General features: G+C 42.0%; 1 protein-coding gene across 3 annotated transcripts; it reads right to left on the bottom strand.

Annotated features, from left to right (window-relative positions):
* Positions 1–346: 346 nt before the first annotated feature.
* LOC137779674 (tripartite motif-containing protein 16-like) lies at positions 347–4,927 on the bottom strand. 3 transcript variants are annotated; one of them, XM_068567792.1, is made up of 3 exons: positions 3,813–4,927; positions 2,587–2,591; positions 347–1,484 (listed from the first exon to the last, which is right to left on the bottom strand). In XM_068567792.1, exons 1-3 carry the CDS (start codon positions 4,925–4,927, stop codon positions 922–924), a joined length of 1,683 nt encoding a protein of 560 aa, XP_068423893.1. In that variant the 3' UTR covers positions 347–921. The 3 variants fall into 3 exon arrangements, with proteins under 3 accessions (XP_068423893.1, XP_068423894.1, XP_068423895.1); XM_068567793.1 differs by lacking the exon at positions 2,587–2,591 and having other exon boundaries at positions 347–1,545; positions 3,860–4,927; XM_068567794.1 differs by lacking the exon at positions 2,587–2,591 and having other exon boundaries at positions 347–1,539; positions 3,833–4,927.
* Between the last annotated feature and the right edge of the window lie 18,103 nt (positions 4,928–23,030).

Genomic DNA, 23,030 nt, shown 5'->3' on the forward strand with positions numbered 1-23,030 from the left:
AAGTCAGGCTTATGTTGCAGTGGTAAAGTTAAGTGTAAAGTTAATACATTTATTGTCTGTTGAGTTGCTCATCATTTATTTTGTATTACTAATCTGCAAAGTAACTAACCAAAGAGTACTTCAATTTGTATTTAAGTACATTACTTGAGTAAACAAACTCATTTACTTTTCTCTGACTACTTAGAGTAAAGACATATTTTAAGCAGCTGGTATCATAAAAGTTGTTATTTGGTCTAAACATTTTATTTAAATACATTAATAAATGAACAAAATACACAACAGTGATAAAGCACACATGCAGATTCTACATGTATTAATACCAATAAAGAAGAATCAGAACCGCTTTATTTACAAAAAACACAAAGGACACAGGAAGCTGACTGAGTGACACAACTTAGTAAAGTTAAAAGTAAGAAAAAGAAAGAAATAATAAATGAATAAATGACGTAACAAAAACGGTTGCGTCCCAACAAAGTCTCTTTTGCCAAACAAATTAGTTCAACGGACGATCGAGAGCTAAAAAAGGAGTTATTGATATATTTTGTATTGATAACGTGTCGGTGAAATCGCTTGTTGGACGCTGGTGTTAAAACATTAACAGATTATCTTTCAGGGCATTTTTTGCCTCCATAATGCAGGTGTTATTATCTGTGGTATGAAGGGGTGGGGGGATATGACCTTCAATCATCGTCATCCTCCTCTGCATCAGATGGTTCTGGAAGATTCAACCACACGGCTTCCATTTTACACTTGTATGGTTTCTCCGGTGGTCGTCCACGTCCTCCTTGTTGTTTTCCTCACAGTTTAAATGTTCCTGCAGAGAAACGACAGATGATCTCTGCAGTGAAGAAACGCCTCAACAATCAGCTCTCAGACACAAACATGGAGACGACATGAGCTGAACCCTTCAGGGACTTCTGTCTAGTTCAGTTTAACCAACTCAGCAGTGGATCCATATCGACAAAAACCAAGTCCAGCATAGAGGGGCTGAGTGAATGTGGTCTGGACTCTGTGGAGGAGAGTCATGGTGTCAGAGACGCTGTAGAAGGACAGAACACCTGCTGTGTGATCCAGGTACATTCCTACTCTGGAGGACACAGGAACAGAGAGGGGAGATTCAACATTGTTGTACCAAAAGAGCGAACCATCATCTTGGTCACAACATAACGACCAAGATTTGTCATTTTGTCCAAACACACAGTCCTCATAGATGCCTGATCTGCTGATGTCCTTGTATCCAACCGCCATAAAAACTCCTTCTCCATCCCACTCCACCTCCCAGTAACAACGTCCAGTCAGACTCTCTCTACTTAGGACCTGATCACAGTCAGTGAATCTGTCTGGGTGACTAGAATAAGACTGTTGTTCATCCATTAATGTTGTTTTTCTGTTCCCATCAGATATTAACAGATATGTGTGTGCTGTGTTTGGATCCAGTGTGATGTCACGTGAATACTCTAAGAATCCAGCTCTGGTCGTGGGCTCTGGTCCTGACGGTAAAACATCCACTTCAGTCCCCGTCAGTGAGACGTTGGTCCTCTTCTGCTCCATTTCACCTCACAAAGACGAAGAATGTGTGAGGAGCTATGTGTTGGAGACCAGGAAGAAGAGGGAGCGGCTTTAAAGCTGTGGCTCATTCCAGGAGGAGAAGCAGTCGGACAAAAAGAAAAAGAGAGAGAGAGAGAGAGAGAGAGACTGACTAACTAACTCTAACTAATAAACTCTAACAATAGAGTTCATTTATCTGTTAGAAACACAGATTACTTTAACTTTCAGGAGATAATAAACAGCAGCACTTGTATTTGACTCGATCGCCCCACTGTGTGTCACAATGTGGACGTGCACTGGTTTAGGTAAAGACTTCTCCAAATGTTAATTTTCTTCCTCCTCATGCTTTGTAACTCGGCTACATACTGGGCCAATGGCTGGTTAGCTTTTTGGCTACACCGGTTAAAACTAAACAGTTCTGATCCCAATAAAGGCTCTTGGCTAGTAATGTTTATTTAGGGTCACGATGTCGTAAAATGTCTTATCTTTTGGTTTCCGGGCTGCACGAGACTTCTCAAAAGCGCGTGAGTAGCGCGGGAAGCGCGGCTTCGTCATTAGCTTCAAAGAATTGTTCATCTGTTATAAGCCCGCTGACTGTTGTTCATTTTCGTCAATTCTTCCCAACAGGTTCATCGTACTCACTCGTACTGACACCGAGTGTCTCTCCCTCCTGCGAAAAACGTTCACTTCTGTAGTAAACTGACGAGCTGTAGCTGGTTTACTTTTTCCGGACATGAATAACTTCAGTCGTCACCGCGCATGCGCGCAGCAAACTTAGAAAAGGACGGTGGTTCATGAGGTCCAAAAAGCATTAGTACTCATAACAACGTGAATGTGCTCAATACACCACAGAATCCTGCAATAATAGCATAAAAAAACATAATCAAGAACGACATGAATGAACCAGCTGATTCTGCAGTTTGTTGTCGATTGATGTGAAAAAAATAATCTATGGCATTGATCAACTTTACATTGTTTTAAGTTAATCAAAAGCATCCTCTTTTGCTTTTTTCTTCAACTAATCAACATATGTTACACTCAGCCTTTTTGTTTTCATCAAACAATTAAAAGGGTTGAAGTTTCACTGACAGTCAGAAAGAATACCGTCGATATTAAAACATCACACTGAAATATAATATTTAATCGTTCAGTCGGTGGAAGCATGCCTGTACAGAAAAACTCAGACAAGAAAAAAACACGTTGTTCATGTTTGTTTATTCAATGTGTACACATTCAGTTTGTTCCCACATCCCATAAGTAAAGTCTGTGTAATGACTCTTGATCAGAGATTCCATGTTCAGATTCATCCACATAATCAATCAGTTGGACCAGAATCTCATTTATAATAAAGAGAATAATAATGTATCTCCTCATTAATTATGATTAATAATAGCTCATATGTCTGCCAAACAAATACATGTAATTAAAGATGTCATTACAAATACACATAAAGAGAAAAGATATCTCTGATGAATGAAGGTCTGGTGCTTTCTCTCTTCAGAAACATGCATTGGAAGAGAAACAACAATATTCAAAAGCTCAGAGAAGTTTAAATGTTCTTGCAGAGAAACGACAGATGATCTCTGCAGTGAAGAAACGCCCCAACAATCAGCTCTCAGACACAAACATGGAGACGACATGAGCTGAACCCTTCAGGGACTTCTGTCTATTTCCGTTTCAGTTTAACCAACTCAACAGTGGAATCATAACAATACAAACCAATTCCAGCATAGAGAGGCTGAGTGAATGTGGTCTGGACTCTGTGGAGGAGAGTCATGGTTTCAGAGACGCTGTAGAAGGACAGAATACCTGCTCTGTGATCCAGGTACACTCCTACTGTGGAGGACTGAAGGACAGAGACGGGAGTTTGAACATAGTTGTACAAAAAGCGAGATCTATCATCTCGGTCACAATATAACGCCCAAGATTTGTTGTTTCGTCCAAAACCACTTTCAACCCTGGTGCCTGATCTGCTGATATCCTTGTATGCAACTGCTATATCAACTTCTCCTCCTCTACACTCCACCTCCCAGTAACAACGTCCAGGCAGACTCTCTCTACTCAGGACCTGTAAGCATTCATTGAATCTGTCTGGGTGAGAGTCAAAGTCTAAGTCAAAGTCAAAATCACTAAAATAAGACTTATGTTCCCTCATTAATGTTGATTTTCTGTTCCCATCAGATATCAACAGATATGTGTTTGCTGTGTTTGGATCCAGTGTGATGTTACATGAATATTTTAAGAATCCAGGTCTGGTCGTGGGCTCTGATTGTGGCAGTAAAACATCCACTTCAGTTCCCATCAGTGAGGCGTTGGTCCATTTCTCTCTCAGGACGTCCTGTAGTTCATCTCTGACTTCTGAAACAGCCGCTGTGACGTCCTCAAAGTATCTCAGAGGACGGGCGTTGATGCTGGATGAGTGTGTAGACTCAGTGAGTGGTGGCAGTGAGGGGTAGCTGAGTAGAAACTGGTTGAGATCCTCTGTGTGTGAGAGCTTCTGCAGTTCAGCGTCGTTCCTCTTCAGCTCAGTGATCTCCTGCTCCAGCTTCTCCTGAAGCTCTCTGACTCGACTCACTTCACTTCTCTGCTGGGATCTGACCTGCTGCTTCACATCAGAGCTTCTTTTCTCCAGGAGACGGATCAGCTCGGTGAAGGTCTCCTCGCTGTCCTCCACTGTTTTATCAGCAGAGAGATTGATGGCCTCCACCTCCTGATGGAGCAGCTTCACGTCCTTCTCTCTGTCCTGGATTCTCTGCTGGATGTTCAGTCGACTCCCCTCCAGCTCTCTCTGCCTCTCGGTCCTTTCTGCTGCAGCTGAGACTGTGTCGTGGCCTTTATGTTCATCCATTAAGCAGAGGTAACAGATACACTGCTGATCAGTACGGCAGAACATCTTCATCACCTCATCGTGACGAGAGCAGATGTTCTCCTGGAGCTTGTTGGAGGGCTCCACCAGCTTGTGTTTCTTTAATGGAGGGACATCACGATGAGGCTTAAGATGTTTCTCACAGTAAGAAGCCCGACACACCAGACAGGACTTGAAGGCTTTCCGTCTCCTCCCAGTGCAGACATCACAGGCCACATCTTCAGGTCCAGCATAGCAGTGATCAGCAGCAGCAGCTTGGAGTCCAGTCTTCTTCAGTTGCTCCACTAAATCTGCTAACATGGTGTTTTTTAGCAGAACAGGCCTCGGTGCGAAGGTCTGCCTACACTGAGGGCAGCTGTAGAGTTTCTTACCTTCCTCTTCATCCCAGTGGGCTTTAATACAGTTCATGCAGTAACTGTGTCCACAGGGAATAGCCACCGGATCCTTCAGTGGATCCAGACAGATGGAACAAGAGAAGCTCTCCCGGTCCAGCTGAACTCCTTTCTGCTCCATTTCACCTCTCAAAGACAACGTCTGTCTAAGTTTCATTTCCTCATAAGCGACTGTACTGTGAGCTCTGACCTGAACAACATGTGTCTCTGCAGTGAACGGGTCGCGTCAGCTGCTGCACTTCAGCTCCATGTTGGTTACACCCATCTATACAACTGTAGATCTGAAGGGGAGGAAACAAGGAAGTGCAGTCAGAGCGCAGCTCGCTGTGTCGGAGAGGGTGCGGCTCTCAAGCTGTGGTTTATTCCAGGAAGAGAGTTAGTCTGATATAGAGAGAGAAAGAGAGAGAAAGAGAGAGAGAGAGAGAGAGAGAGAGAGAGAGAGAGAGAGAGAGAGAGAGAGAGAGAGAGAGAGAGAGAGAGAGAGTCAGAGGGAGAGAGAGAGAGAGAGAGAGATTCAGAGGGAGAGAGAGAGAGAGAAAGACAGAGAGAGAGAGAGAGAGAGAGAGAGAGAGAGTCAGAGGGAGAGAGAGAGAGAGAGAGAGAGAGAGAGAGAGTCAGAGGGAGAGAGAGAGAGAGAAAGACAGAGAGAGATCATCAGGTCCCCACTAAATAAGTTTCACAGCCTGAAGATTGCAACAGGGTGAGATGAATTTGGTGCCCTGTGTGAGGGTTGCTTGAAGGCCTGAGGGCTGTTATTCATGCAGACGGGTTTGACCAACGACTGCAGTCGAATTGTCAAAAAATGTCCTCCCAACGTCTAACCCTAACCACTTTTCCTTGACTTCTGTGGAAAACGTCACAGGGTCAAGGAAAGACAGAAAGGAGAATTCATGGTCTGACGTATCTCTCCAGAGAGGACTTTTATTAACCCAGTGATGGGAGTCACTAGTAGTGAGGGATGATTCAGAGAGTCTGGATGCATTAATCGCCCTTGATGTAAGGCTAGAGAGCCGTCTTGGGCAGTTTAGGAGAGACATAGCCGCTCTTTTAGCTCGCCAGTCCATGCTTAGCCCCTCCTTGTCTCCTCGGGATATCCGGTCCAAGTCTCGACCGGAACCCATTCCCCAGCAACCTCTCTACCGGCCCCTAGCCTCCCTGTCCTTCCTGGCTTCTCTGCCCCCCTCTTACCCGCTGAGGAACCCATGCAGCTTGGGAGGACCAGCTTGACTCCCGAGGAGTGGCAGTGTCGCCTACGAGAGGGCAGGTGCATCTACTGTGGCCAGAGGACGACACTGGTCCGCCGTACAGCCCTGTCCGTAAGTCCCCCTCGTTTACTCCCTAGACTTTCTATCACCTCTCCACCGCCTCTCTCAGTCAAGAGGTGTTGGTGGATTCTGGTTCTGATGCCAACCTAATGGACAGTGGATTGGCTCGCAAGCTAGGGTTGGAGGGCCGTCTCCTCTCCAAACCCCTGGAAGCTAGCGCCCTTAATGGGCGCCTACTCTGCAGCACGTCACCTGTACAGCTAACCTCTCCAGACCACCACACAGAGACGATCTGCAACACCCCCTCGTTTTGGTCCACCCCTGGCTGTCAGACCTTCAGACCTTCATCATCTCCAGTGGGAGCAGGGTTTTTTTTGTCAGCAAGAAGGACAAGACCCTCCGCCCCTGTATCGATTACAGGGGTCTGAACGACATCACCATCAAGAACAATGTACACGCTCTCTCTTGTGCTCTCTATCTGGACACAAGGTGGCCTCATTTCATCATTTATCCTCCAGACGGTAGCTTCTGTAAATCAGGCCTAATGGAGAGAAACTCTCTCTCTTAACATCTCTTGTGTTAGCTTTTTGTTACCATCTCTTGTGTTAGCTTTATGTTAGCATCTTGTGTGTTAACTTTCTGTTGGCATCTCTTGTGTTAGCTTTCTGTTAGTATCACTCGTGTTAGCTTTCTGTTAGCATCTCTTGTGTTAGCTTTCTGTTAGCATCTCTTGTGTTAGCTTTCTGTTAGCATCTCTTGTGTTAGCTTTCTGTTAGTATCACTTGTGTTAGCTTTCTGTTAGCATCTCTTGTCTTAGCTTTCTGTTAGCGTCTCTTGTGTCTTAAATCAGCTGTAAAATACACTAAAACAATGATCTATCATCAATGTGTGTCTCATCTCTTCGTGACCTTGTTAGGATTCCTTATCCATGAACATATTGTTGTATGTTTTAATATTTTTGGTTTGGGCCACTGGGCCTTTTCTTTTATCTGGATACCTCTCCATTTTGATTAAAAAAAATGAACCTCAAAAGAATCATATAAATAAATAAAAGGTTGTTGTGTTACCTGACTGTTACTGAGGGCAATTACAACACATCTCTTCAATACATTTGTGTTATTTATTGTTTCATTTTAATATTATTAACTATCGTAACATCTCTGGTGTTACGGGTCAATTTGGACCCATGAATATTTACTTCAAGAAAAAGACTAAAAAGTATTTATTTTAGCATTATAACTTTAATATAAACACAAAATAAAAAGCAGAACAAGTCATAACACAACATATAGATTTACAAGGTCAAAGAAACAACAACCAATTGAACAAATCTTATGTTTTTAACTACCAACACGAAGGTCATCACTTCAACCAGAGCATTTTATCATTGAGTGAAACATTGATTCATTTAGTTGAACTAGAGGTTTTCCAACAAAGTCAAAAAACTTTGATGCAATAAACACATTAATGTTGTTTTTTTAAGCATTTAAAACCTAAAACGAGTCGGTGGCACAAGAGGAAGTTTGAGACGCAGCACAGGGAGCCATTTCCTTTCAGGGCCACTGTTGTCCTTTTATGGTGTTTTCTCTGATGTGCACTGGGTCGGGTGTGGTTGCTGCCTCATGTTTACGTAAGATACCACAAAGGTAATATAAATATATATAAACTATGCCCTAACTTTATGCACAGGACTGTACAGCTATGAGGCGCATTTAAATTCACATTTTAAAGTGTAACCTTGACTGTATAGAAAGATCTCGGTTCAATCTAAAACACATTGAATACTCTGAATTAATTGAAGCTTCTCTCTCTTTCTGGTTTTACGAGCTTCAGTCCCTTTGAGCAGGTGTGACCAGGTGTTACACTTTGCACCAACAACAGGATACAACAGGAGGGGGGACGTTTGACGGCTCACTCAGACTTTGGAGGTCACTTTGTTGGTAATCTTGTTCTGTCACAATACACAGGATACAATAATGCACGTTTTAAATGCAAATACACACAGATCAAGCCAAACAAATGGGCTGTTAAGCACTCATGTTAACACGTCCTCCGACTGGAAAATCTAGCTATAAATGTCAAATATCGCACAACCGGTAAACTGTGCTTCATTTTTATCACTTTTTCATGAAGTGTGAAGCATAACATTTTTTTATTGTCTCTCCGAAGATCCCTCCACTTGACCCGAGATACCCTGAGTCAGCAGCGGAGAGCAAATAAAGAGATCAGGCTTTTAGGGAGCGGCTCTCTGCTAGTGGAGGAGCACGCGGGTGCAGTTGATTGACAGGTGGCGAGGGAGGGAGGGAGGTCTGCAGGACGGCTATTGCGTCCAGATGAAAGTTGAGCACACGCAGAGTTTATTTAACTTATCTCCTGAATCTCAATTGTCAAACGACCTGGAATGACCTGCGGACTTCTCTCTTTGTCTTCGTGTGTCGGGACCTCGAGAGGGAAGACTTCTGTGCAAAGGGAGGACCGTTAATCTTTTTTTTTTAAAACGGCACCTTAATTATCTCCGCAACCACAGCGTTGTTTAACTTTATTTAAATTGCTACCGTCACCCTTGTGAGAAGAGACCTGTGGTTTAAAAAACAAATAAAGTAACCGTTAAGTTGAACGTAAACTCCCCTTACAGGCACATCCCAGTAACCCGACAGGCTTGTGGGAATTCAATGAAACAACACAAATCATTCATTTCCTATTAGTACCTGTGAAGTCACAAAACGGCCAAAGTCAGCAAGCCTTCCTGGTCAGGCCACTTTCCTAAAACCACATCACACAGCACATGCCGAAGCTCCTGAACATTTTAAAACCCAACATGCCCCACTTGGACAATGTTTTGCCATAAAATACATATTTCTTTCCATTTTTGAACCGAACCACATGTTTTTTGCACTGAAACTACTTCCTAACAGGCCAACGCTTTATTGGATTGGGATTTTTGGTGCAGATTCTGATTCGTTAGGTCATAATCTTTCCATAAATATGTTTTTTATTTAGTAGGTGGGCTGTTGTTTAGGCCCTGAACCAGACAGTTTGAAAAACTCATGCTGGATGTTCATAGTTATGATCACAATATGGTATAAAATGGATTATTAATGTAGGACATTATGAGCCTTGTAGTCCATAAAACAGGCCTCTGGAGATAAAGAATGAGCTGCAGATAAAGTGAAGCACAGGAGCTGGTTGTATGTCATTCATGGGGATTCGGCTACTTCTGCTATCTTGCTTTAAATCTCCGACTTGACCTTTATTTCCTGCTGGTTTCTGCCGGTTGTTCTGCTACCAGAGCAGTGTGAAAACATCAAACTCTGATGACTCATTTGAAGAAGTCTTCGCCTTTTTTTTAGTCTTTTCTCTTTTCAGTATTGAGTCTTAACGTTTATCTACACAATAATCAAAGCAATAATATGAATATACAGTGGAGTAAAGTTTATCTGGAGTCGAGAATGATCTCCCTCTCTGTTATCAGAGGAACTCCCTGCTTTATTAACCAACACCCAGCTACTTTCCTTTCAGTGTGTCTCTGCAGCCACAATGGCTGTTTGAATAATGTTGTGTTATAGTAAAAGTTACACATGTGAGATGTTGTTCAGATGTGTAAATATCAGTCTGTATGTTTCTGGTTAAGAGGAAATGAAGATGACACACAGAAAGAAATGAAAAGGTTTCAGGTCCAACAATAAAAAAAAAAGACTTTCAGGATGATTATTAGTTTGAAATTAATTCAACATTCAATATGTGAACATTCTCTCTGCAAAGGTTGACTTAGTAAAGTGAAGCAGAACAAAGTTAGAGAGGGTTTAGTACAGAGAACATTCAGAGGAGGTCGTATTGGGGCCCAATAGCCCCAATGACCCCAATGGGTCCATTGGGGCTATTGGGCCATGGCCTCAATGTGCCCATTGGCCAATTGCATCCATTAGGTCAATTGGGGCTAATTGAATTGCCTCACTTTACCAAACCATATATCAAACCATATATTTCACTTCTACATTACTTATGGTGTTCAATACATCCACATACAGCAGTTTTGGACTCTTTTTTTCTCATAAAACAAGGTATGATTTTAATGGAGAAGTTGATTTCCCTGAAACAAACAAGATGACCGGCTGAGTTACATCTCTGATCTTTACTGGACGTTGTAGTTACACGGTTTCCTTCCCTCCCTCAGGTCCACGCCGCCAGCTGTCGGCATGTTGAAAGCTGTGTGGAGGCCGTAGAAGCATATGAAGTTGTGACTCATGCTTACAGTTTGTCTTCACTGCCAACGTCACCTGCCCTCTGCTTATGAGTCCACAATGCACTATTAAACATTAATGAGAAATTCCTTATTGATGACATCACCGCCCACTGAACATGCTGATCACAGGAATGACAGAAAGATAGACTGGCATGAATAAAGGAGAGCGTTATAAAAGCAGACCCCCATGAACGCACCATGACATCACTCAGGACTCACTTAAAGGCTTCAGACACAACACCTGCACTCCAGTAGCAGCTCCACGCGTCTCAGCTATAGGACACAAACATCATCCCCTTTCTGACGCCGTCATGAGAAAATAAAATATTCTAATTATCATAGAAGACTTACAATATAGGATGTGATGTGGAGCATGAAATGCAAAAGACAAAGAAGGAAAAGCATCTTTATTCTAGCTGAGTCATGATGAAGTTGCAGATGTGTACACATCCTCCCAACACCCTACACAACACTGACTTCACAACCCTGACTACACAACACAGAGTTCCTGAAGGCTCCATTCCCCTTCTGGTAAACCAGGGTCTTCCTGTAAACAGTTGCTTCAGACTTACTGAGTTTATTTTGGGAAGTAAAAAACAGAGGGATGATAACGAAGATAAGCTGACTTTTAATTGTTTACTTATGTTTGTTTTAATTGTTTAAGTCGGTTCCACCTGCAGTCTCTGCTTCCTTTTGATGGTGTTGTAAAGGACGACTGTACGCACAGTCAGACACTTTGAGGTGAACAAAAATGCTATAAATAAACTTTCTAAAGTGAACGGGCAGACGTTTTCAGGCAAACTCGGGCGACTCCCAGAGCGGAAAACACCTAGAAAACTGTCAATCACAGTAAGCCCCGCCCCTAAAGCAGACCCAGCTTTGAGTTGTTTTTACTGTTGGAAAAAGAAAAGGAGGTTTTGATCTTTAGACCACCTTCTATCTTTAATAGGTCAGTAAAGCTCTCTGTGATACTCATCTTAAACAATCCATAAAGATTCATAATTACTTTATTTGTCCAGTTTGTTACAAAGTGCTTCACATGCAATAAACCCTAAAACAGTGACAATAAAATAGAAATAAAAGGTAATTTATAAGGTAAAAACAATCACACTCAAAACAGAGATAAAAATAAAGAGCACGTAAACTTATAAAGATATGAATATAAAGATTGAAGCAATAAGAATAATCTCTGGCGGTGAAGGTTGAACATCATCAGCTACTGTTACTTCTGTCCAGCCGAGTGCTGTTGCTGACCCGAGGTCACACATGGAGGTCGTGTGTGTACAAGATGTGTCGAATGCAGCTGTCAGTCGCCTCAGTTAATGGCATTATATATGTATTGCAGGATTATTAGCAGGGGCATAGCATCTCTTATCTACTTCATTTGATTATATATATATATGTGTGTGTGTGTGTGTGTGTGTGTGTGTGTGTGTGTGTGTGTGTGTGTGTGTGTGTGTGTGTGTGTGTGTGTGTGTGTGTGTATTGCAGGATTATTAGCAGGGGCATAGCATCTCTTACCTACTTCATTTGATTATATCACAGCTTGATCATAAAATACATTTACTCCCGTCCTTTTTTTATAAAATGAATAATTTTAGGAGGAGATCTCTTCACCAGGCCGACATAGACACCTGCCGAGTCCCTCCTCGACCTTTGAGTCCACACAAAGTCCCATAAAACCGTGTCGTGCTTTGTGAATAGGGGCTGATGAGAGTCTCCGTCAGTTCACCATCGAGGTCGTTCCCCGTGAGCAGAGACAAAGTTCTCCTGGGTGCTGGATCCTGATACACGATGCAAAACCAACTTTTAGGTTGTATTCAGTTTTTTTTTTGGCATTCGCTCTGTGTTCCTTGGCCGGATCCCAGCTCTTCTGGAATCTGAACTCTACTGGACGCAGCGCAGTGCTTTAAACGCCGAGTCCAACATGTGACGGAGAGTCAAAGAAGAGGACGGGAGCTAACTTTAGAACGGAGGCTGCACAGCTGTGTGTTTCAAACGGGGCAAAGTCAATAACTCCATACAAGAAAATACGCAGGAGAGGAAACCCCCGACGTGCTGGAAGTGACCCCAGTGACCACGATGTCCTCTTCATCACGACAACACCCTCTTCTCAATCATGACTCAGCTGTGTTTTAATGTGAGTGTGTGAATGAAAGTCAAAGGAACCAAACCAGTTCTCTGAGAAATTCCCCCGAGCTTTTGTCTGTACAAGTTAAACAACGATAACTCATTAAAATGAGTGAGTCACTTTTCACACGCAGCAGGTTTCATTTTGACTTTTGAGATGCTAACCTGTATTTAAACATTCAGTAAATTAAAAACACGTTGTGACATTACCATCCCCCTGCCCTCATGCCATGATGTGTTACTGGTTTTAATGTCACTGGGATAACGTCTCCGAGTTGTAGGATCCTGTCTCTGACTTTATTAGAGAAAATAACAGTCGCAGCGTGATGTCCTGAGGCCTTCAGACGCTTCAGTCTGTCACTCAAACTGGATTTCCTTTTTGTATATCACATTCTCAGCAGCACGAACACTCGCTGATTCTTCTTAACCAATACATACTGCATGTATATATGTATTGTTTTTAATCACGGCAGGCGTAAAACTAATTTCTTTGTGAAAACAAAATGTGCAGTTATCTCTAGTTGTTTATTTATAATCTACAGCATTGTGTGTGTTGCAGGATCATAATCCAACGTCAGTTACACGAGCACGACTTCTTTTTTCATCAACGTCGTCATCGCCGTCACTTCCTGCTTCAGCCTCCAGAACATGACTTACTGTTATAAACGTCACATGACATGAAATACAGGAAATCACACCGTTTCACCTTCAGACTGCTGTTTGCTGGAATTCGTTTTGTTTTTTCAATTCTGTCAGGAAACAAGCAAGTGTGTTTTTACTTTCCCAAAAGTCATGTTGCCGTTGGATGAATACAGTTTTACTGGATTGACCACAGGACTGAAAGAGCTTTTAAATGCATTGAATGCCTGCAGAGGAGCAACGCAGACAGAATGGAAATGGACTTTCCAACACTTTCTACGCTCACATGACAGATATGTGTGTACATGCAGTCGTTAGGTAACTCTCCTGCATGAGTCACTTCCTGTCACGAGGCTCATCACCCCACCACCTCCCCACCTTCAGCAGCTCTGCTGCTGCACAACAAGGAATGAACACAACTCTCGTTTGTAAAACAGTATGTTTATTTTCTCTTTGACAACAAAAGCAAATGACAATAAAAAAGGTGTTGAACTGAATGCTGCTTGGTTGTAATGCTTCAGTTCATAAGGCACAGAGTAAACAGATCATTTATTAGTAAAACACATACAATGGCTGGACAAAATCACCACACACACACACACACACACACACACACACACACACACACACACACACACACACACACTATAAAGCATCCAAGTACAAATATATATGAAGTTAAATATATTATATAAGTTAGTTTTAGTATCATTATCACATTCACAATTCTCTCTCTTATGGAAGCCCATTCCCGCCACGCAAAAAAAAAAAAAAATTAGGACCCAAAAAATAAATAGATAAATAAAAATTAGGATCCAAAAAAAAAAAAAAAAATTAAGACCAAAAAAAAAGAAAAAAGAAATTTGGACCAAAAAAACCCAACTTTTTTTTTGTTGTCTTTTTTTCCATTGACTTGAAAAAAGGCACCAAAAAAAAGTTTCATTTCAGGTGAGAAATGAGAACTTGACTACTGACTATAAATGTCAAAATTACAGTTACAGCCTAAATATAATTGTAGCTAATATATGTACAGACAAAGTACATTGTTGACCTTCCATTGACCATTTTTAAGAACTGAGTAAAATGCAAAGTCCACACATATATTGAATGAATTATTTACTTTAAAGTAACCCATCAATACGGGCTTACAGGTGGTTGACATTGCCAAGCAAGCACTGTTTTATATTTAAGTGCTCTTGTTATTTACTAAAAGATATTTTGAATTGAAAAAAGATTGGACTTTTTTTTTTTTTTACCTGTACTTGTTTTGTTGTATGGACAATACATATTTACATTTAAATTGAGGTATTGTAAAACCGAAGTGATGAAATAACGTATTGCTTAGATGTTTTCTTTATTTTTGTCAACAAAAAGAAATCTATATTTTTTTTTCTCCCCATTTTTTGTATTTTTTTTTTTGGTCCTAATTTTTTTTTTTTTTTGGTCCTAATTCTTTTTTTTTTTTTTTGGCCCAAATTTATTTTATTTTTTTTTTGGTACTAATTTTTATTTTTATTTTTATTTTTCTGGTCCTAATTATTTTTTTTTGTGCGGGAATGAGCTTCCATACTCTCTATATTGAGTATCCAATACCCATATAAGTAATATATGTATTATATATAATATAATGCAATATTAGATGTCATCATCACTTGGTGGGATAACCTTTATAATAAATAGATATCTATTTCTTTAGGGTTTGCTGCGATGCTACAGGACCCTGAAAGCGCACGCTCTGGTGCTCCATTACGGGTCAGATAGCTTCCACAGCTTAGTGTCGGTTCTGGTGGACCCGGAGTCTGCGTCACGAAGCCAGACTACTTACTTTTAATGTGTAAATCATTATTAGTGTCTCGGCCAGGAGGAGCACGCGTGTGCACTGCTGCGTACCTCTTATTGTTATGGACGGTAACTTGGGCTAACCGCTAATTGCTAACCACTAACGGAGCTACCACAACACACTCTGCTGCGTACCTCTCATTGTTATGGACGGTAACTTGGGCTAACCGCTAATTGCTAACCACTAACGGAGCTACTGTGACACACACCGCTGTATGCCTCTTATTGTTATAGACGGTAAATTGGGCTAACCGCTAATTGCTAACCACTAACGGACCTACCGCAACACACCCTGCTGCATACCTCTTCATGTTTTGGACGATAAGTTAGGCTAACTGCTAACCGTTAACGGAGCTACCGCAACACAGTGCTGCATACCTCTTATTGATTCTGACGGTAAGTTGGGCTAACCGCTAATTGCTAACCGCAGCACAGGGTCCCTGACTACGTGGGTCTGGCTTCGTGACACCGGCCCCGGAGGCAATTAGTGGCCGTTGGTCCTCAATGTGCACGCGCTGGTGCCGCAGAGAGCCTGTTAGCTTCCACAGCCTCTAGAGCTATCCATGTGCACCAATAGTTGTGCTTTGAGATATTAAAAAACGTTTTTTACTGGACTGAGAAGCTGCTTTCTCGAATGTAACAAAAAGCAGAACTTGGTCTTAATGTTTGTAAAAGGCTCACGTTGCACTTTGATGATTAAGTTTTCTTAATTTGTTCTGGAAAGTCTGATTGAGGTATAAAAACTACTTTCTAACGGGAACACACACACACACACACACACACACACACACACACACACACACACACACACACACACACACACTCACACACACACACACACACACACTCTCACACACACACACACACATACGACATGAATAGAGTTTTTTGGAAGAAATAGAAACTCGGGCATGGCATAGGTAGTTGTGAGAGCATCAGGAGACAGTTTTGGTCTAAAGCTTAAAAGTGAGTAGAATAATAAAGCCTATGAGCTGGTTACATCGTTCAAGACAACAAACATAAATCTGTATTAAATTAAATCAAACTATGTAATGTGTAAACATAGAGGAGGGTGTTTGTGTGCGATTGCATGGGTATGTTTGTGTGTGTGTGCATGTATGTGTTGCAGAATATTATAGTTGTCATAACGGCAGGAATTCTGATCTGAAGTTAGAAAAAACATAATTGAAACCAATAAAAATGAAAGAGATCATAACAGTCAATAAACACAGCACCAGATTTAAGTGTGCGACAGTATTTGCTGAGTAAACACTACTACTACTACTACTACTACTACTACTACTACTCTTACTACTGTAGCTGAATGATGGTACTGGATGGACTGGAAGGTTTTCTACTAAAGCTGCTGCTCCTCATCAGTCGCAGCGGCGTTGTACTTTTTCTTGCAGCAGCTGCAGACAACCAGAGGACAGCGAGGGTCACGTTCAGGTCGTTAAGGCGTTACCAGGTAAAAAAAACTTTATCACTGCTCACCTTGCATTATCTCTAAACCAGTAATAAGAAGGCTACCATTATCACACCAACACAGACGTTAACAAAGGTCCAACTCAGATACACAAAGTTAAATAAAAGCCGATGAAAAAATCATTCTGCTTGTTGACGACCCTCATGAAGCCCGTTAAGAGCACTCAGATTCACTTAGTTAGCAATTTAAGTAACTGCTTATTTTCTTATGCTTTCAAATAAGGAAGTTATGATAAGAGCGTCGTCGTGAAATGAGTCATCAGCTGCAGCTTTCCAGCTTTTTTCCAGTGACAGTAATGTGTAAGTGACTCTTAAAAAATCAAATTAGCCGACACTGGTCATGTTACGCAGTGAGATATTTAAAAGTACCTGATGATTCCCTTCATGTACAGCACCAGCACCACCACCAGCACCACCAGCACCACCAGCACCGAGACGGACACAGAAACGACCAGCTCTGTCCAAAAGAACAGAGTTTCAGTCTATTCATCCAAATATAATAATATACTAATATACAAAATCATTTCCATCCTTTTAGTTCTTACTGTCTTCTTTCGTAGGCTGAACCTCTGAGCTGCAGTTTGCTGTAAAAACACAAAACTGTGTAAATAAAAATACACATTTACTTCTAACTGGAGGATAAAAAACATCTGACCGTTAATACTACTACTACTACTACTTTTACTACTACTACTTTTACTACTACTACTACTACTACTACTACTACTAATAATAATAATAATAATAATAATAACAACAACAGTACTCACAGGTGCAGTTCGCATTTCGTTCTATCCCCTAAGCAGAAATAATTGATTTTCAGTATCAATAAGACTCATCCATTCGTAGAGTATATTAGTGTATAGCTGTACTTTTTACATGTGTTTTTACAGTGTAATACCTCAGAGAAGCAGCTGCAGCTGTAAAGGCTCAGCTGCGAGCACCCGCGGGTCACCAGGGTCCGGTTGCTCTTGCTCAGCACCCGCTCGTCATCCTGCTCCTCATTGTCGGCCATCACGGATTTCTAGAGTCGACACGGAGGACGAACAAATCATGAGGGCTTGACGAGCAAGTTGTGTGTGTGTGTGTGTGTGTGTGTGTGTGTGTGTGTGTGTGTGTGTGTGTGTCACAATTGCCCTGGGAGTCTTTATCACACACATCATGTCAGAAGTAAACACTGAACACACACTTAAGGTGAGTCTCACTCACGCTGCCGTTGGTCCACTGGTACTCGCACTGAACCGCCGCATTGAACTCTGGGATGCTGCAATGCGTGTTCCCTCCCACCTGAGAGCAGGTGCAGGGGATCTGTTCAGGTCTGCAAAACTTCAGGATGAAGACTGGGGGAAAAGCAAAGAGAAGAGCATGAAAAAGTCCTCCGGGACGGAGCCCTGGAGCTACAGCTAGGACCAGAGGTACTCCACTACCCAGCATGCCCCTGATCAGGTGAGCAGGTTTTTACATCACGATGCAGTCAAAGTTGAGGGACAATGTTTTCCCTCATTCTTTACGATGCATTATTTTTGTTGTTGTGTGTTTGTTGTCTGTAAGTGATTTGTATGTGCATCCCTGTGTTGCATAATGACACTGAATGCTCCTTGAACACTTGAATAAAGTTCCCTGTCGGATTCCTCTTCAGACTAAAGAGAACCATCAGATAAGACACTGAGAAGTGGAGGAAACAAGGAGCCTCACGCAGAGGGGCTGGTTCCATTTCTCTCTCGTGACATCTTCCTGCTACACAACTCTATGACACTCTGGTTGAGCGCTACACTACACACACACACCAGAGCAGGCAGAGGCACACACACACACACAAACACAAATACACACACACCGAGAGACATCCACACACCCCGACACACACACACACACATACACAACTACATGCACACACAGAAAAACACACACGCACAGAGACATACATGCACGCACAAAAATACACGCACACACAAGAACAAGAGGACTCCTCTCTCCCCCCCTCTCCCTTTCCCCTCTCCTCTCCTCTCCTCTCCTCTTCCCCTCCTCTTCCTCTCCCCCCTCCACAACCACCTGACGGATGATGAAATGTTTCTGTAGTTTCATCACCTCTCGTCTCCAGCAGACATAGCGCGTCGCCTCAAGGACAAATAAGACGTAACACGTGACCACGGGTGTTTCCTGGAATGATGAAAACTTTACTACTATGAAACTAACACGCTGTCCTCTACGCGGCGTGTTCACGATACAGACTGTCGCGCGTGGACACACACACTCAAACTTCAACCACTTTGACGAAGAAGAAGAACAAAAAGGCGAAAGGAGGCAGAGTACTCTCCCGTGGAGCAATGCGCTGCTCTCGGCCGGACGACTTTATCCGCGCCTCGGTTCTCCTGAGCAGACCAGCCGAGGCGGTGTGCCGGCCCGGTGTCGCACCCCCACCCCCTGTTCTCAGACGGTGATGCAATAACCCGGCACAGCGTGCAAGTCAGCGAGTCAAGTTATTCAACTGTAAAATAACGGGAGGTTTACTCACGTGTAGAAATGCACACACGGATCAGCTGCATCTTGGCTGAGAACTGAGAACTGTCTTTCCGGTTTGTACTCGCGAAGGAGCTCCTGTAACATCCACCAGCTTATAAAAAATGTTTTAAATAAATGAATAAAAAAAGAAGAAACGAGGGAATAGACGTGTGCCCGCTGCAGAGAGTCCTGTGGATATCGCAGCTGACTGCACGCGCCTTGCGCGCTGCACGGCTCTTGAAGGCACGCTCCTGGACTGTGATTGGTGCGCGCTTGGGGGAGGGGAGGGGGGGGGGGTTGAGAATTCCCCCAGCAAGCACAGGGTTGAAGGTTGTTGCATGAAGGAGCCGGTGTTCATGTTTCTTTATACAGTTTATGTACTGGATAGAAACACAATAAAAAAATACATTACTGTGTTTCTATAATGTACAGTGTACTATAAAGAAACACAGTGAACTCGTGAAATTTGACTTTTAAAACTTTAAAACTTCATATTTTAAACCCCGACCCTCTTTTTAGGTTTCTGCTTGAAAATGACATAAACTAAAATGGCTGTGTCTCTGCAACCACTGGAGCTATTTGAATAATCTTGGAGTTAATAAACAAGTATAATTTGCTCAGATGTGTAAATATCCGGCTATGTGTTACTGGTTAAGAGTAAATGAAGATGACACACAGTGTGTAATGTAAAGTTTTCAGGTCCGCCTGGGAAAAAAGCACTTTTAGCATGATTTTTACCTTGAAATGATGCGTTCGTAAGCTTTTAAATTCTCCCAAATCCTACCTGAAAGTTTTAACATAATTTTTGTATTGTTTTACTTTGATAAAGTGAAGCAGAACAAAGTTAGAGAGGATTTAGTACAGAAAAAAGTCAGGCGAGGGCTCACATTTGTAACATTTGGAGAAGAAGAAATACAAAAATTCAGATTTTTTTTTTTTTTAAATTCATAAAACAACCTATATTTTCCCTTTAAAATAAAACAAGCACACAAATGAACAATTATCAAACTGTAAAACAAACATAAGCAGTATTTGCTGGTTGTAAAGCAATAAAGCCATTCATGTTTCTGTGTTCATTGGCTCATATCCCCTTGGTTCTTTGAGGTAGAAGGGTTTTGAAGGCATGTCAGGAATCTGTGTGGAATTGTCTCGCTTCTGGATATCAGGTTTTTTTCTGATAGCACCGAGTTAAGGGTTATTGGTTCTGGAAACATGCTGATTTTGGGCTTTTTTTGTTTTATACTTTTATGATTATCTTTCTTTCTGTTTGAGTTTTTTTTAAATGGCTGACTGATTCTTGTAGCAAAGGCTTTGGTGTTTAATTTGGTGTAAAACATTAATATATTTTCTTCTGATTTATATGTTGTATTACAAAAAATACGAAAAACACCCATATAACACCCATGGGTGCCATGGTTTTTAAAAGGTTAAGACTCACTCTTAACACAACACCGTCCCCTTGTGGCTAAAGAGTTGCATGAAAATAGATTTCATCTTCAACATAACTTTGTTATAGACTTGTTCTAGAAACATACATTTACCTGATGCATAAAGCTTCCCTATGAGTGACTGCTGTCCCACAATGCATTGTGTTGAGATATTTGAATAAAAGTAATGTATATAAAATGTTCCTGCTGCAACACAGTTGTTAAGTTGTGTTTCTGTATGAATGAAAACACACCTGACCTCCAGAGTTTATTACCAGCAAACGTGTTTCATCCTATTTTTGGCCTCTTTGGATTTCCTGTGATCACCAATCTTGAACTTTGACCTTTTAAACTGTAAAGCTTCAGATGGGAGACTCACTCTTAACACAACATCGCCCCCTTGTGGCAAAAGATGTCAGTTGCATGAGAAATAGGCTTCAACATAACTTTAGGTCAGGACTTGTTATAGAAACACACATTTACCAGGTAACCTGTCTAACCTCAGCCCTCCAGCTGATCGCCACAGGGACTCAAACATCCACAGAACACAGAGAGTTTGGTTTAAAGTTCAATTCACGTAGATTTAGGTGAGTTACACATAGTTTACAAACAAAACCAGTCGAGCCCGAAACATTAGACAACAGGAGCCTGCACACATAACACCACTGGCACACATCCAGCGTCCCATCCGTCAGTGTCACCATAGAGAGATTCCAAGGAATATTCTTGCCTCAGTTCATGGCTTGCATCCAGTCGATGCGTCTGGACATGTTTGCGCCATGTGTGTCTTTTATTTTCTATAGACAATATTGGAGTAGACCGTGGGTTCATTTGTCGTCTGAGACCGCCGTCGGACGCGATGGAAGTTATTGCGAACGCGGCAGCTCCGGACTCCCCTAGAAGTCAACGAAATCGACCTCATTGCCCGTCATGGAGCTGCGGTGGCGGGCCGTCAGGGCCTTCTCAGCCTTCTCTGCTGGCCTAAACACAATCACAAAGTTATATTTCACAAATACACTACATGTGTTATAATTATGTTTCCCTATTAGCGTATTTTGTCATTGCACTGCTCATCTTCCTCTGTTCCTCTGCTCCTTCAGGCCTCTCGTACTCTTGGCTTGGGAGCTAGTTGACAGCATCTTTATCCAATCACATTTCACCTCTCTGGTTAAAATACATGAAACAGCCTTCCAGAGGGTCTGGACGTCTGATTGGTCACAGATTCTGCGTGACCTTTAACATGCGCTGTGATTGGTCAGTGAAGCAAGAATCTCGAACCTAGAAGCTCAGGATTTACTGATGACCTCTTTCCCACAAATAGTTACGGAGGGTTATGTGGAGAGTGAAATGCTGATTGTGTTACTGTTTTTTACATCTGCATTCTTTACATTTGCATTACATTTGAGCTGAGAACGGAGTTCACACAAGTAGGAACGTCTTGTGTTGCTGCTCAAGAAACACTATTAATTTAAATACAAAGTAACCCTCTCCCCCGCCCCCTCAAAAAAAAAAAAAATCAAAGTATCGATAAGCGATGAAGAAACATGTTTCACATGTTGACCCCGAGTCCTTTCAGAACACCAGAGACATCGCGAGCAGCTCGTTGCAGTCGAGTGGATTTCTATTCTCTCCTTTTTCATGATTTCAGAAGCGAGATGGCAGAGACAGACAGGAATCAACAGGAGAAGAGTTTGTTCAACCGAGTAAATAAGGAGCAGTCGGTGGCTGTGAAGCGCCCGAAGCAACTATTGTTCCAAGGAACATAGTGATAGTCAAGCAATTATGATTCCAAGGAAGATAGTGATTGTTAATGTGAAGCAACAAACGTGTGAAAACTTGCACAGCCGCCTTGTAAACAACTTCATATGGTGTGCGTATGAGGACAGTTGGAAAGACTTGGATGTGATCCACCTGCAAGCTGCATTGGGGTGCTCGTGTTGGCCGGCGTGTGCAGGTCAACAGGCGAAGCAACAGCACGTCTTCGGGCTTCTCACACTGGGAGGGCAATATTTCCAGCCACCATGTGTCTATTCCATGTTTTGTCCCATGTCAAACGCCTTGATAACAGAGGAACAAGGCTGTGTATTCCCTCTCAACGCTTGCAGTCTTTGTTGAACTCAAAAGGATCACTGTGATTGTTTCACCTGCACATGCTAATCACAAACAGATCACTTTCTAAAGTAGTTTCTATGTAAATGATGGAGGACATAATCCACAGTACTTTGTCTTTGTGAGAAAAAATAATTAAATATTCCAGAGTTTTGCCAAAACTAATAAGATACTTGTTCAGTCTGCAGTGTTCCAGTCGAAAGAGGTAACAATGGGACTGAAGTGATTACAAATACTGTACTTTGCTTTAGTTACACTGAGCTTTTAAAAGTTGGTTGAGAGTCAGTGTAACACTGTGCTTACTGACATGATTTCACATTTGCGATACCTTTTTGTGTATCCACATTTTGAACATTGTACAGTTATCCTTCAGTGGTTATTTGGGTAAAACTGTTGAGGAGAAGTTCACGGCCCAGTTAGACGTAGACGCAGCTAATCAGAGTCATTCGAGTTTTTTGAACACAATCAAGATAGAAATATTCCTCAAACCCCAATGTGAAGAGCTTTAAAACTTTTTTTTTAGTTTTTGTCCTTCAAAAACTAAAAAAAGTTTTAAAGCAAGAGGTGATGCACAGAGATGCACTT

This window comes from Clinocottus analis, unplaced genomic scaffold (genome assembly GCF_023055335.1).
Source record: "Clinocottus analis isolate CAN_PGR_092001 unplaced genomic scaffold, fCliAna1.0.p SCAF_8, whole genome shotgun sequence".
NCBI classification, from domain to species: Eukaryota; Metazoa; Chordata; class Actinopteri; order Perciformes; family Cottidae; genus Clinocottus; species Clinocottus analis.

Coding starts and splice junctions, on each gene's coding strand:
- LOC137779674 (XM_068567794.1), bottom strand. CDS start 4,927: ATGGAGCAGAAAGGAGTTCAGCTGGACCGGGAGAGCTTCTCTTGTTCC. Junction 1,540..3,832: donor TGATGGGAACTGAAGTGGAT/GTTTTACTGCCA, acceptor ATGGAGCAGAAG/AGGACCAACGTCTCACTGAC.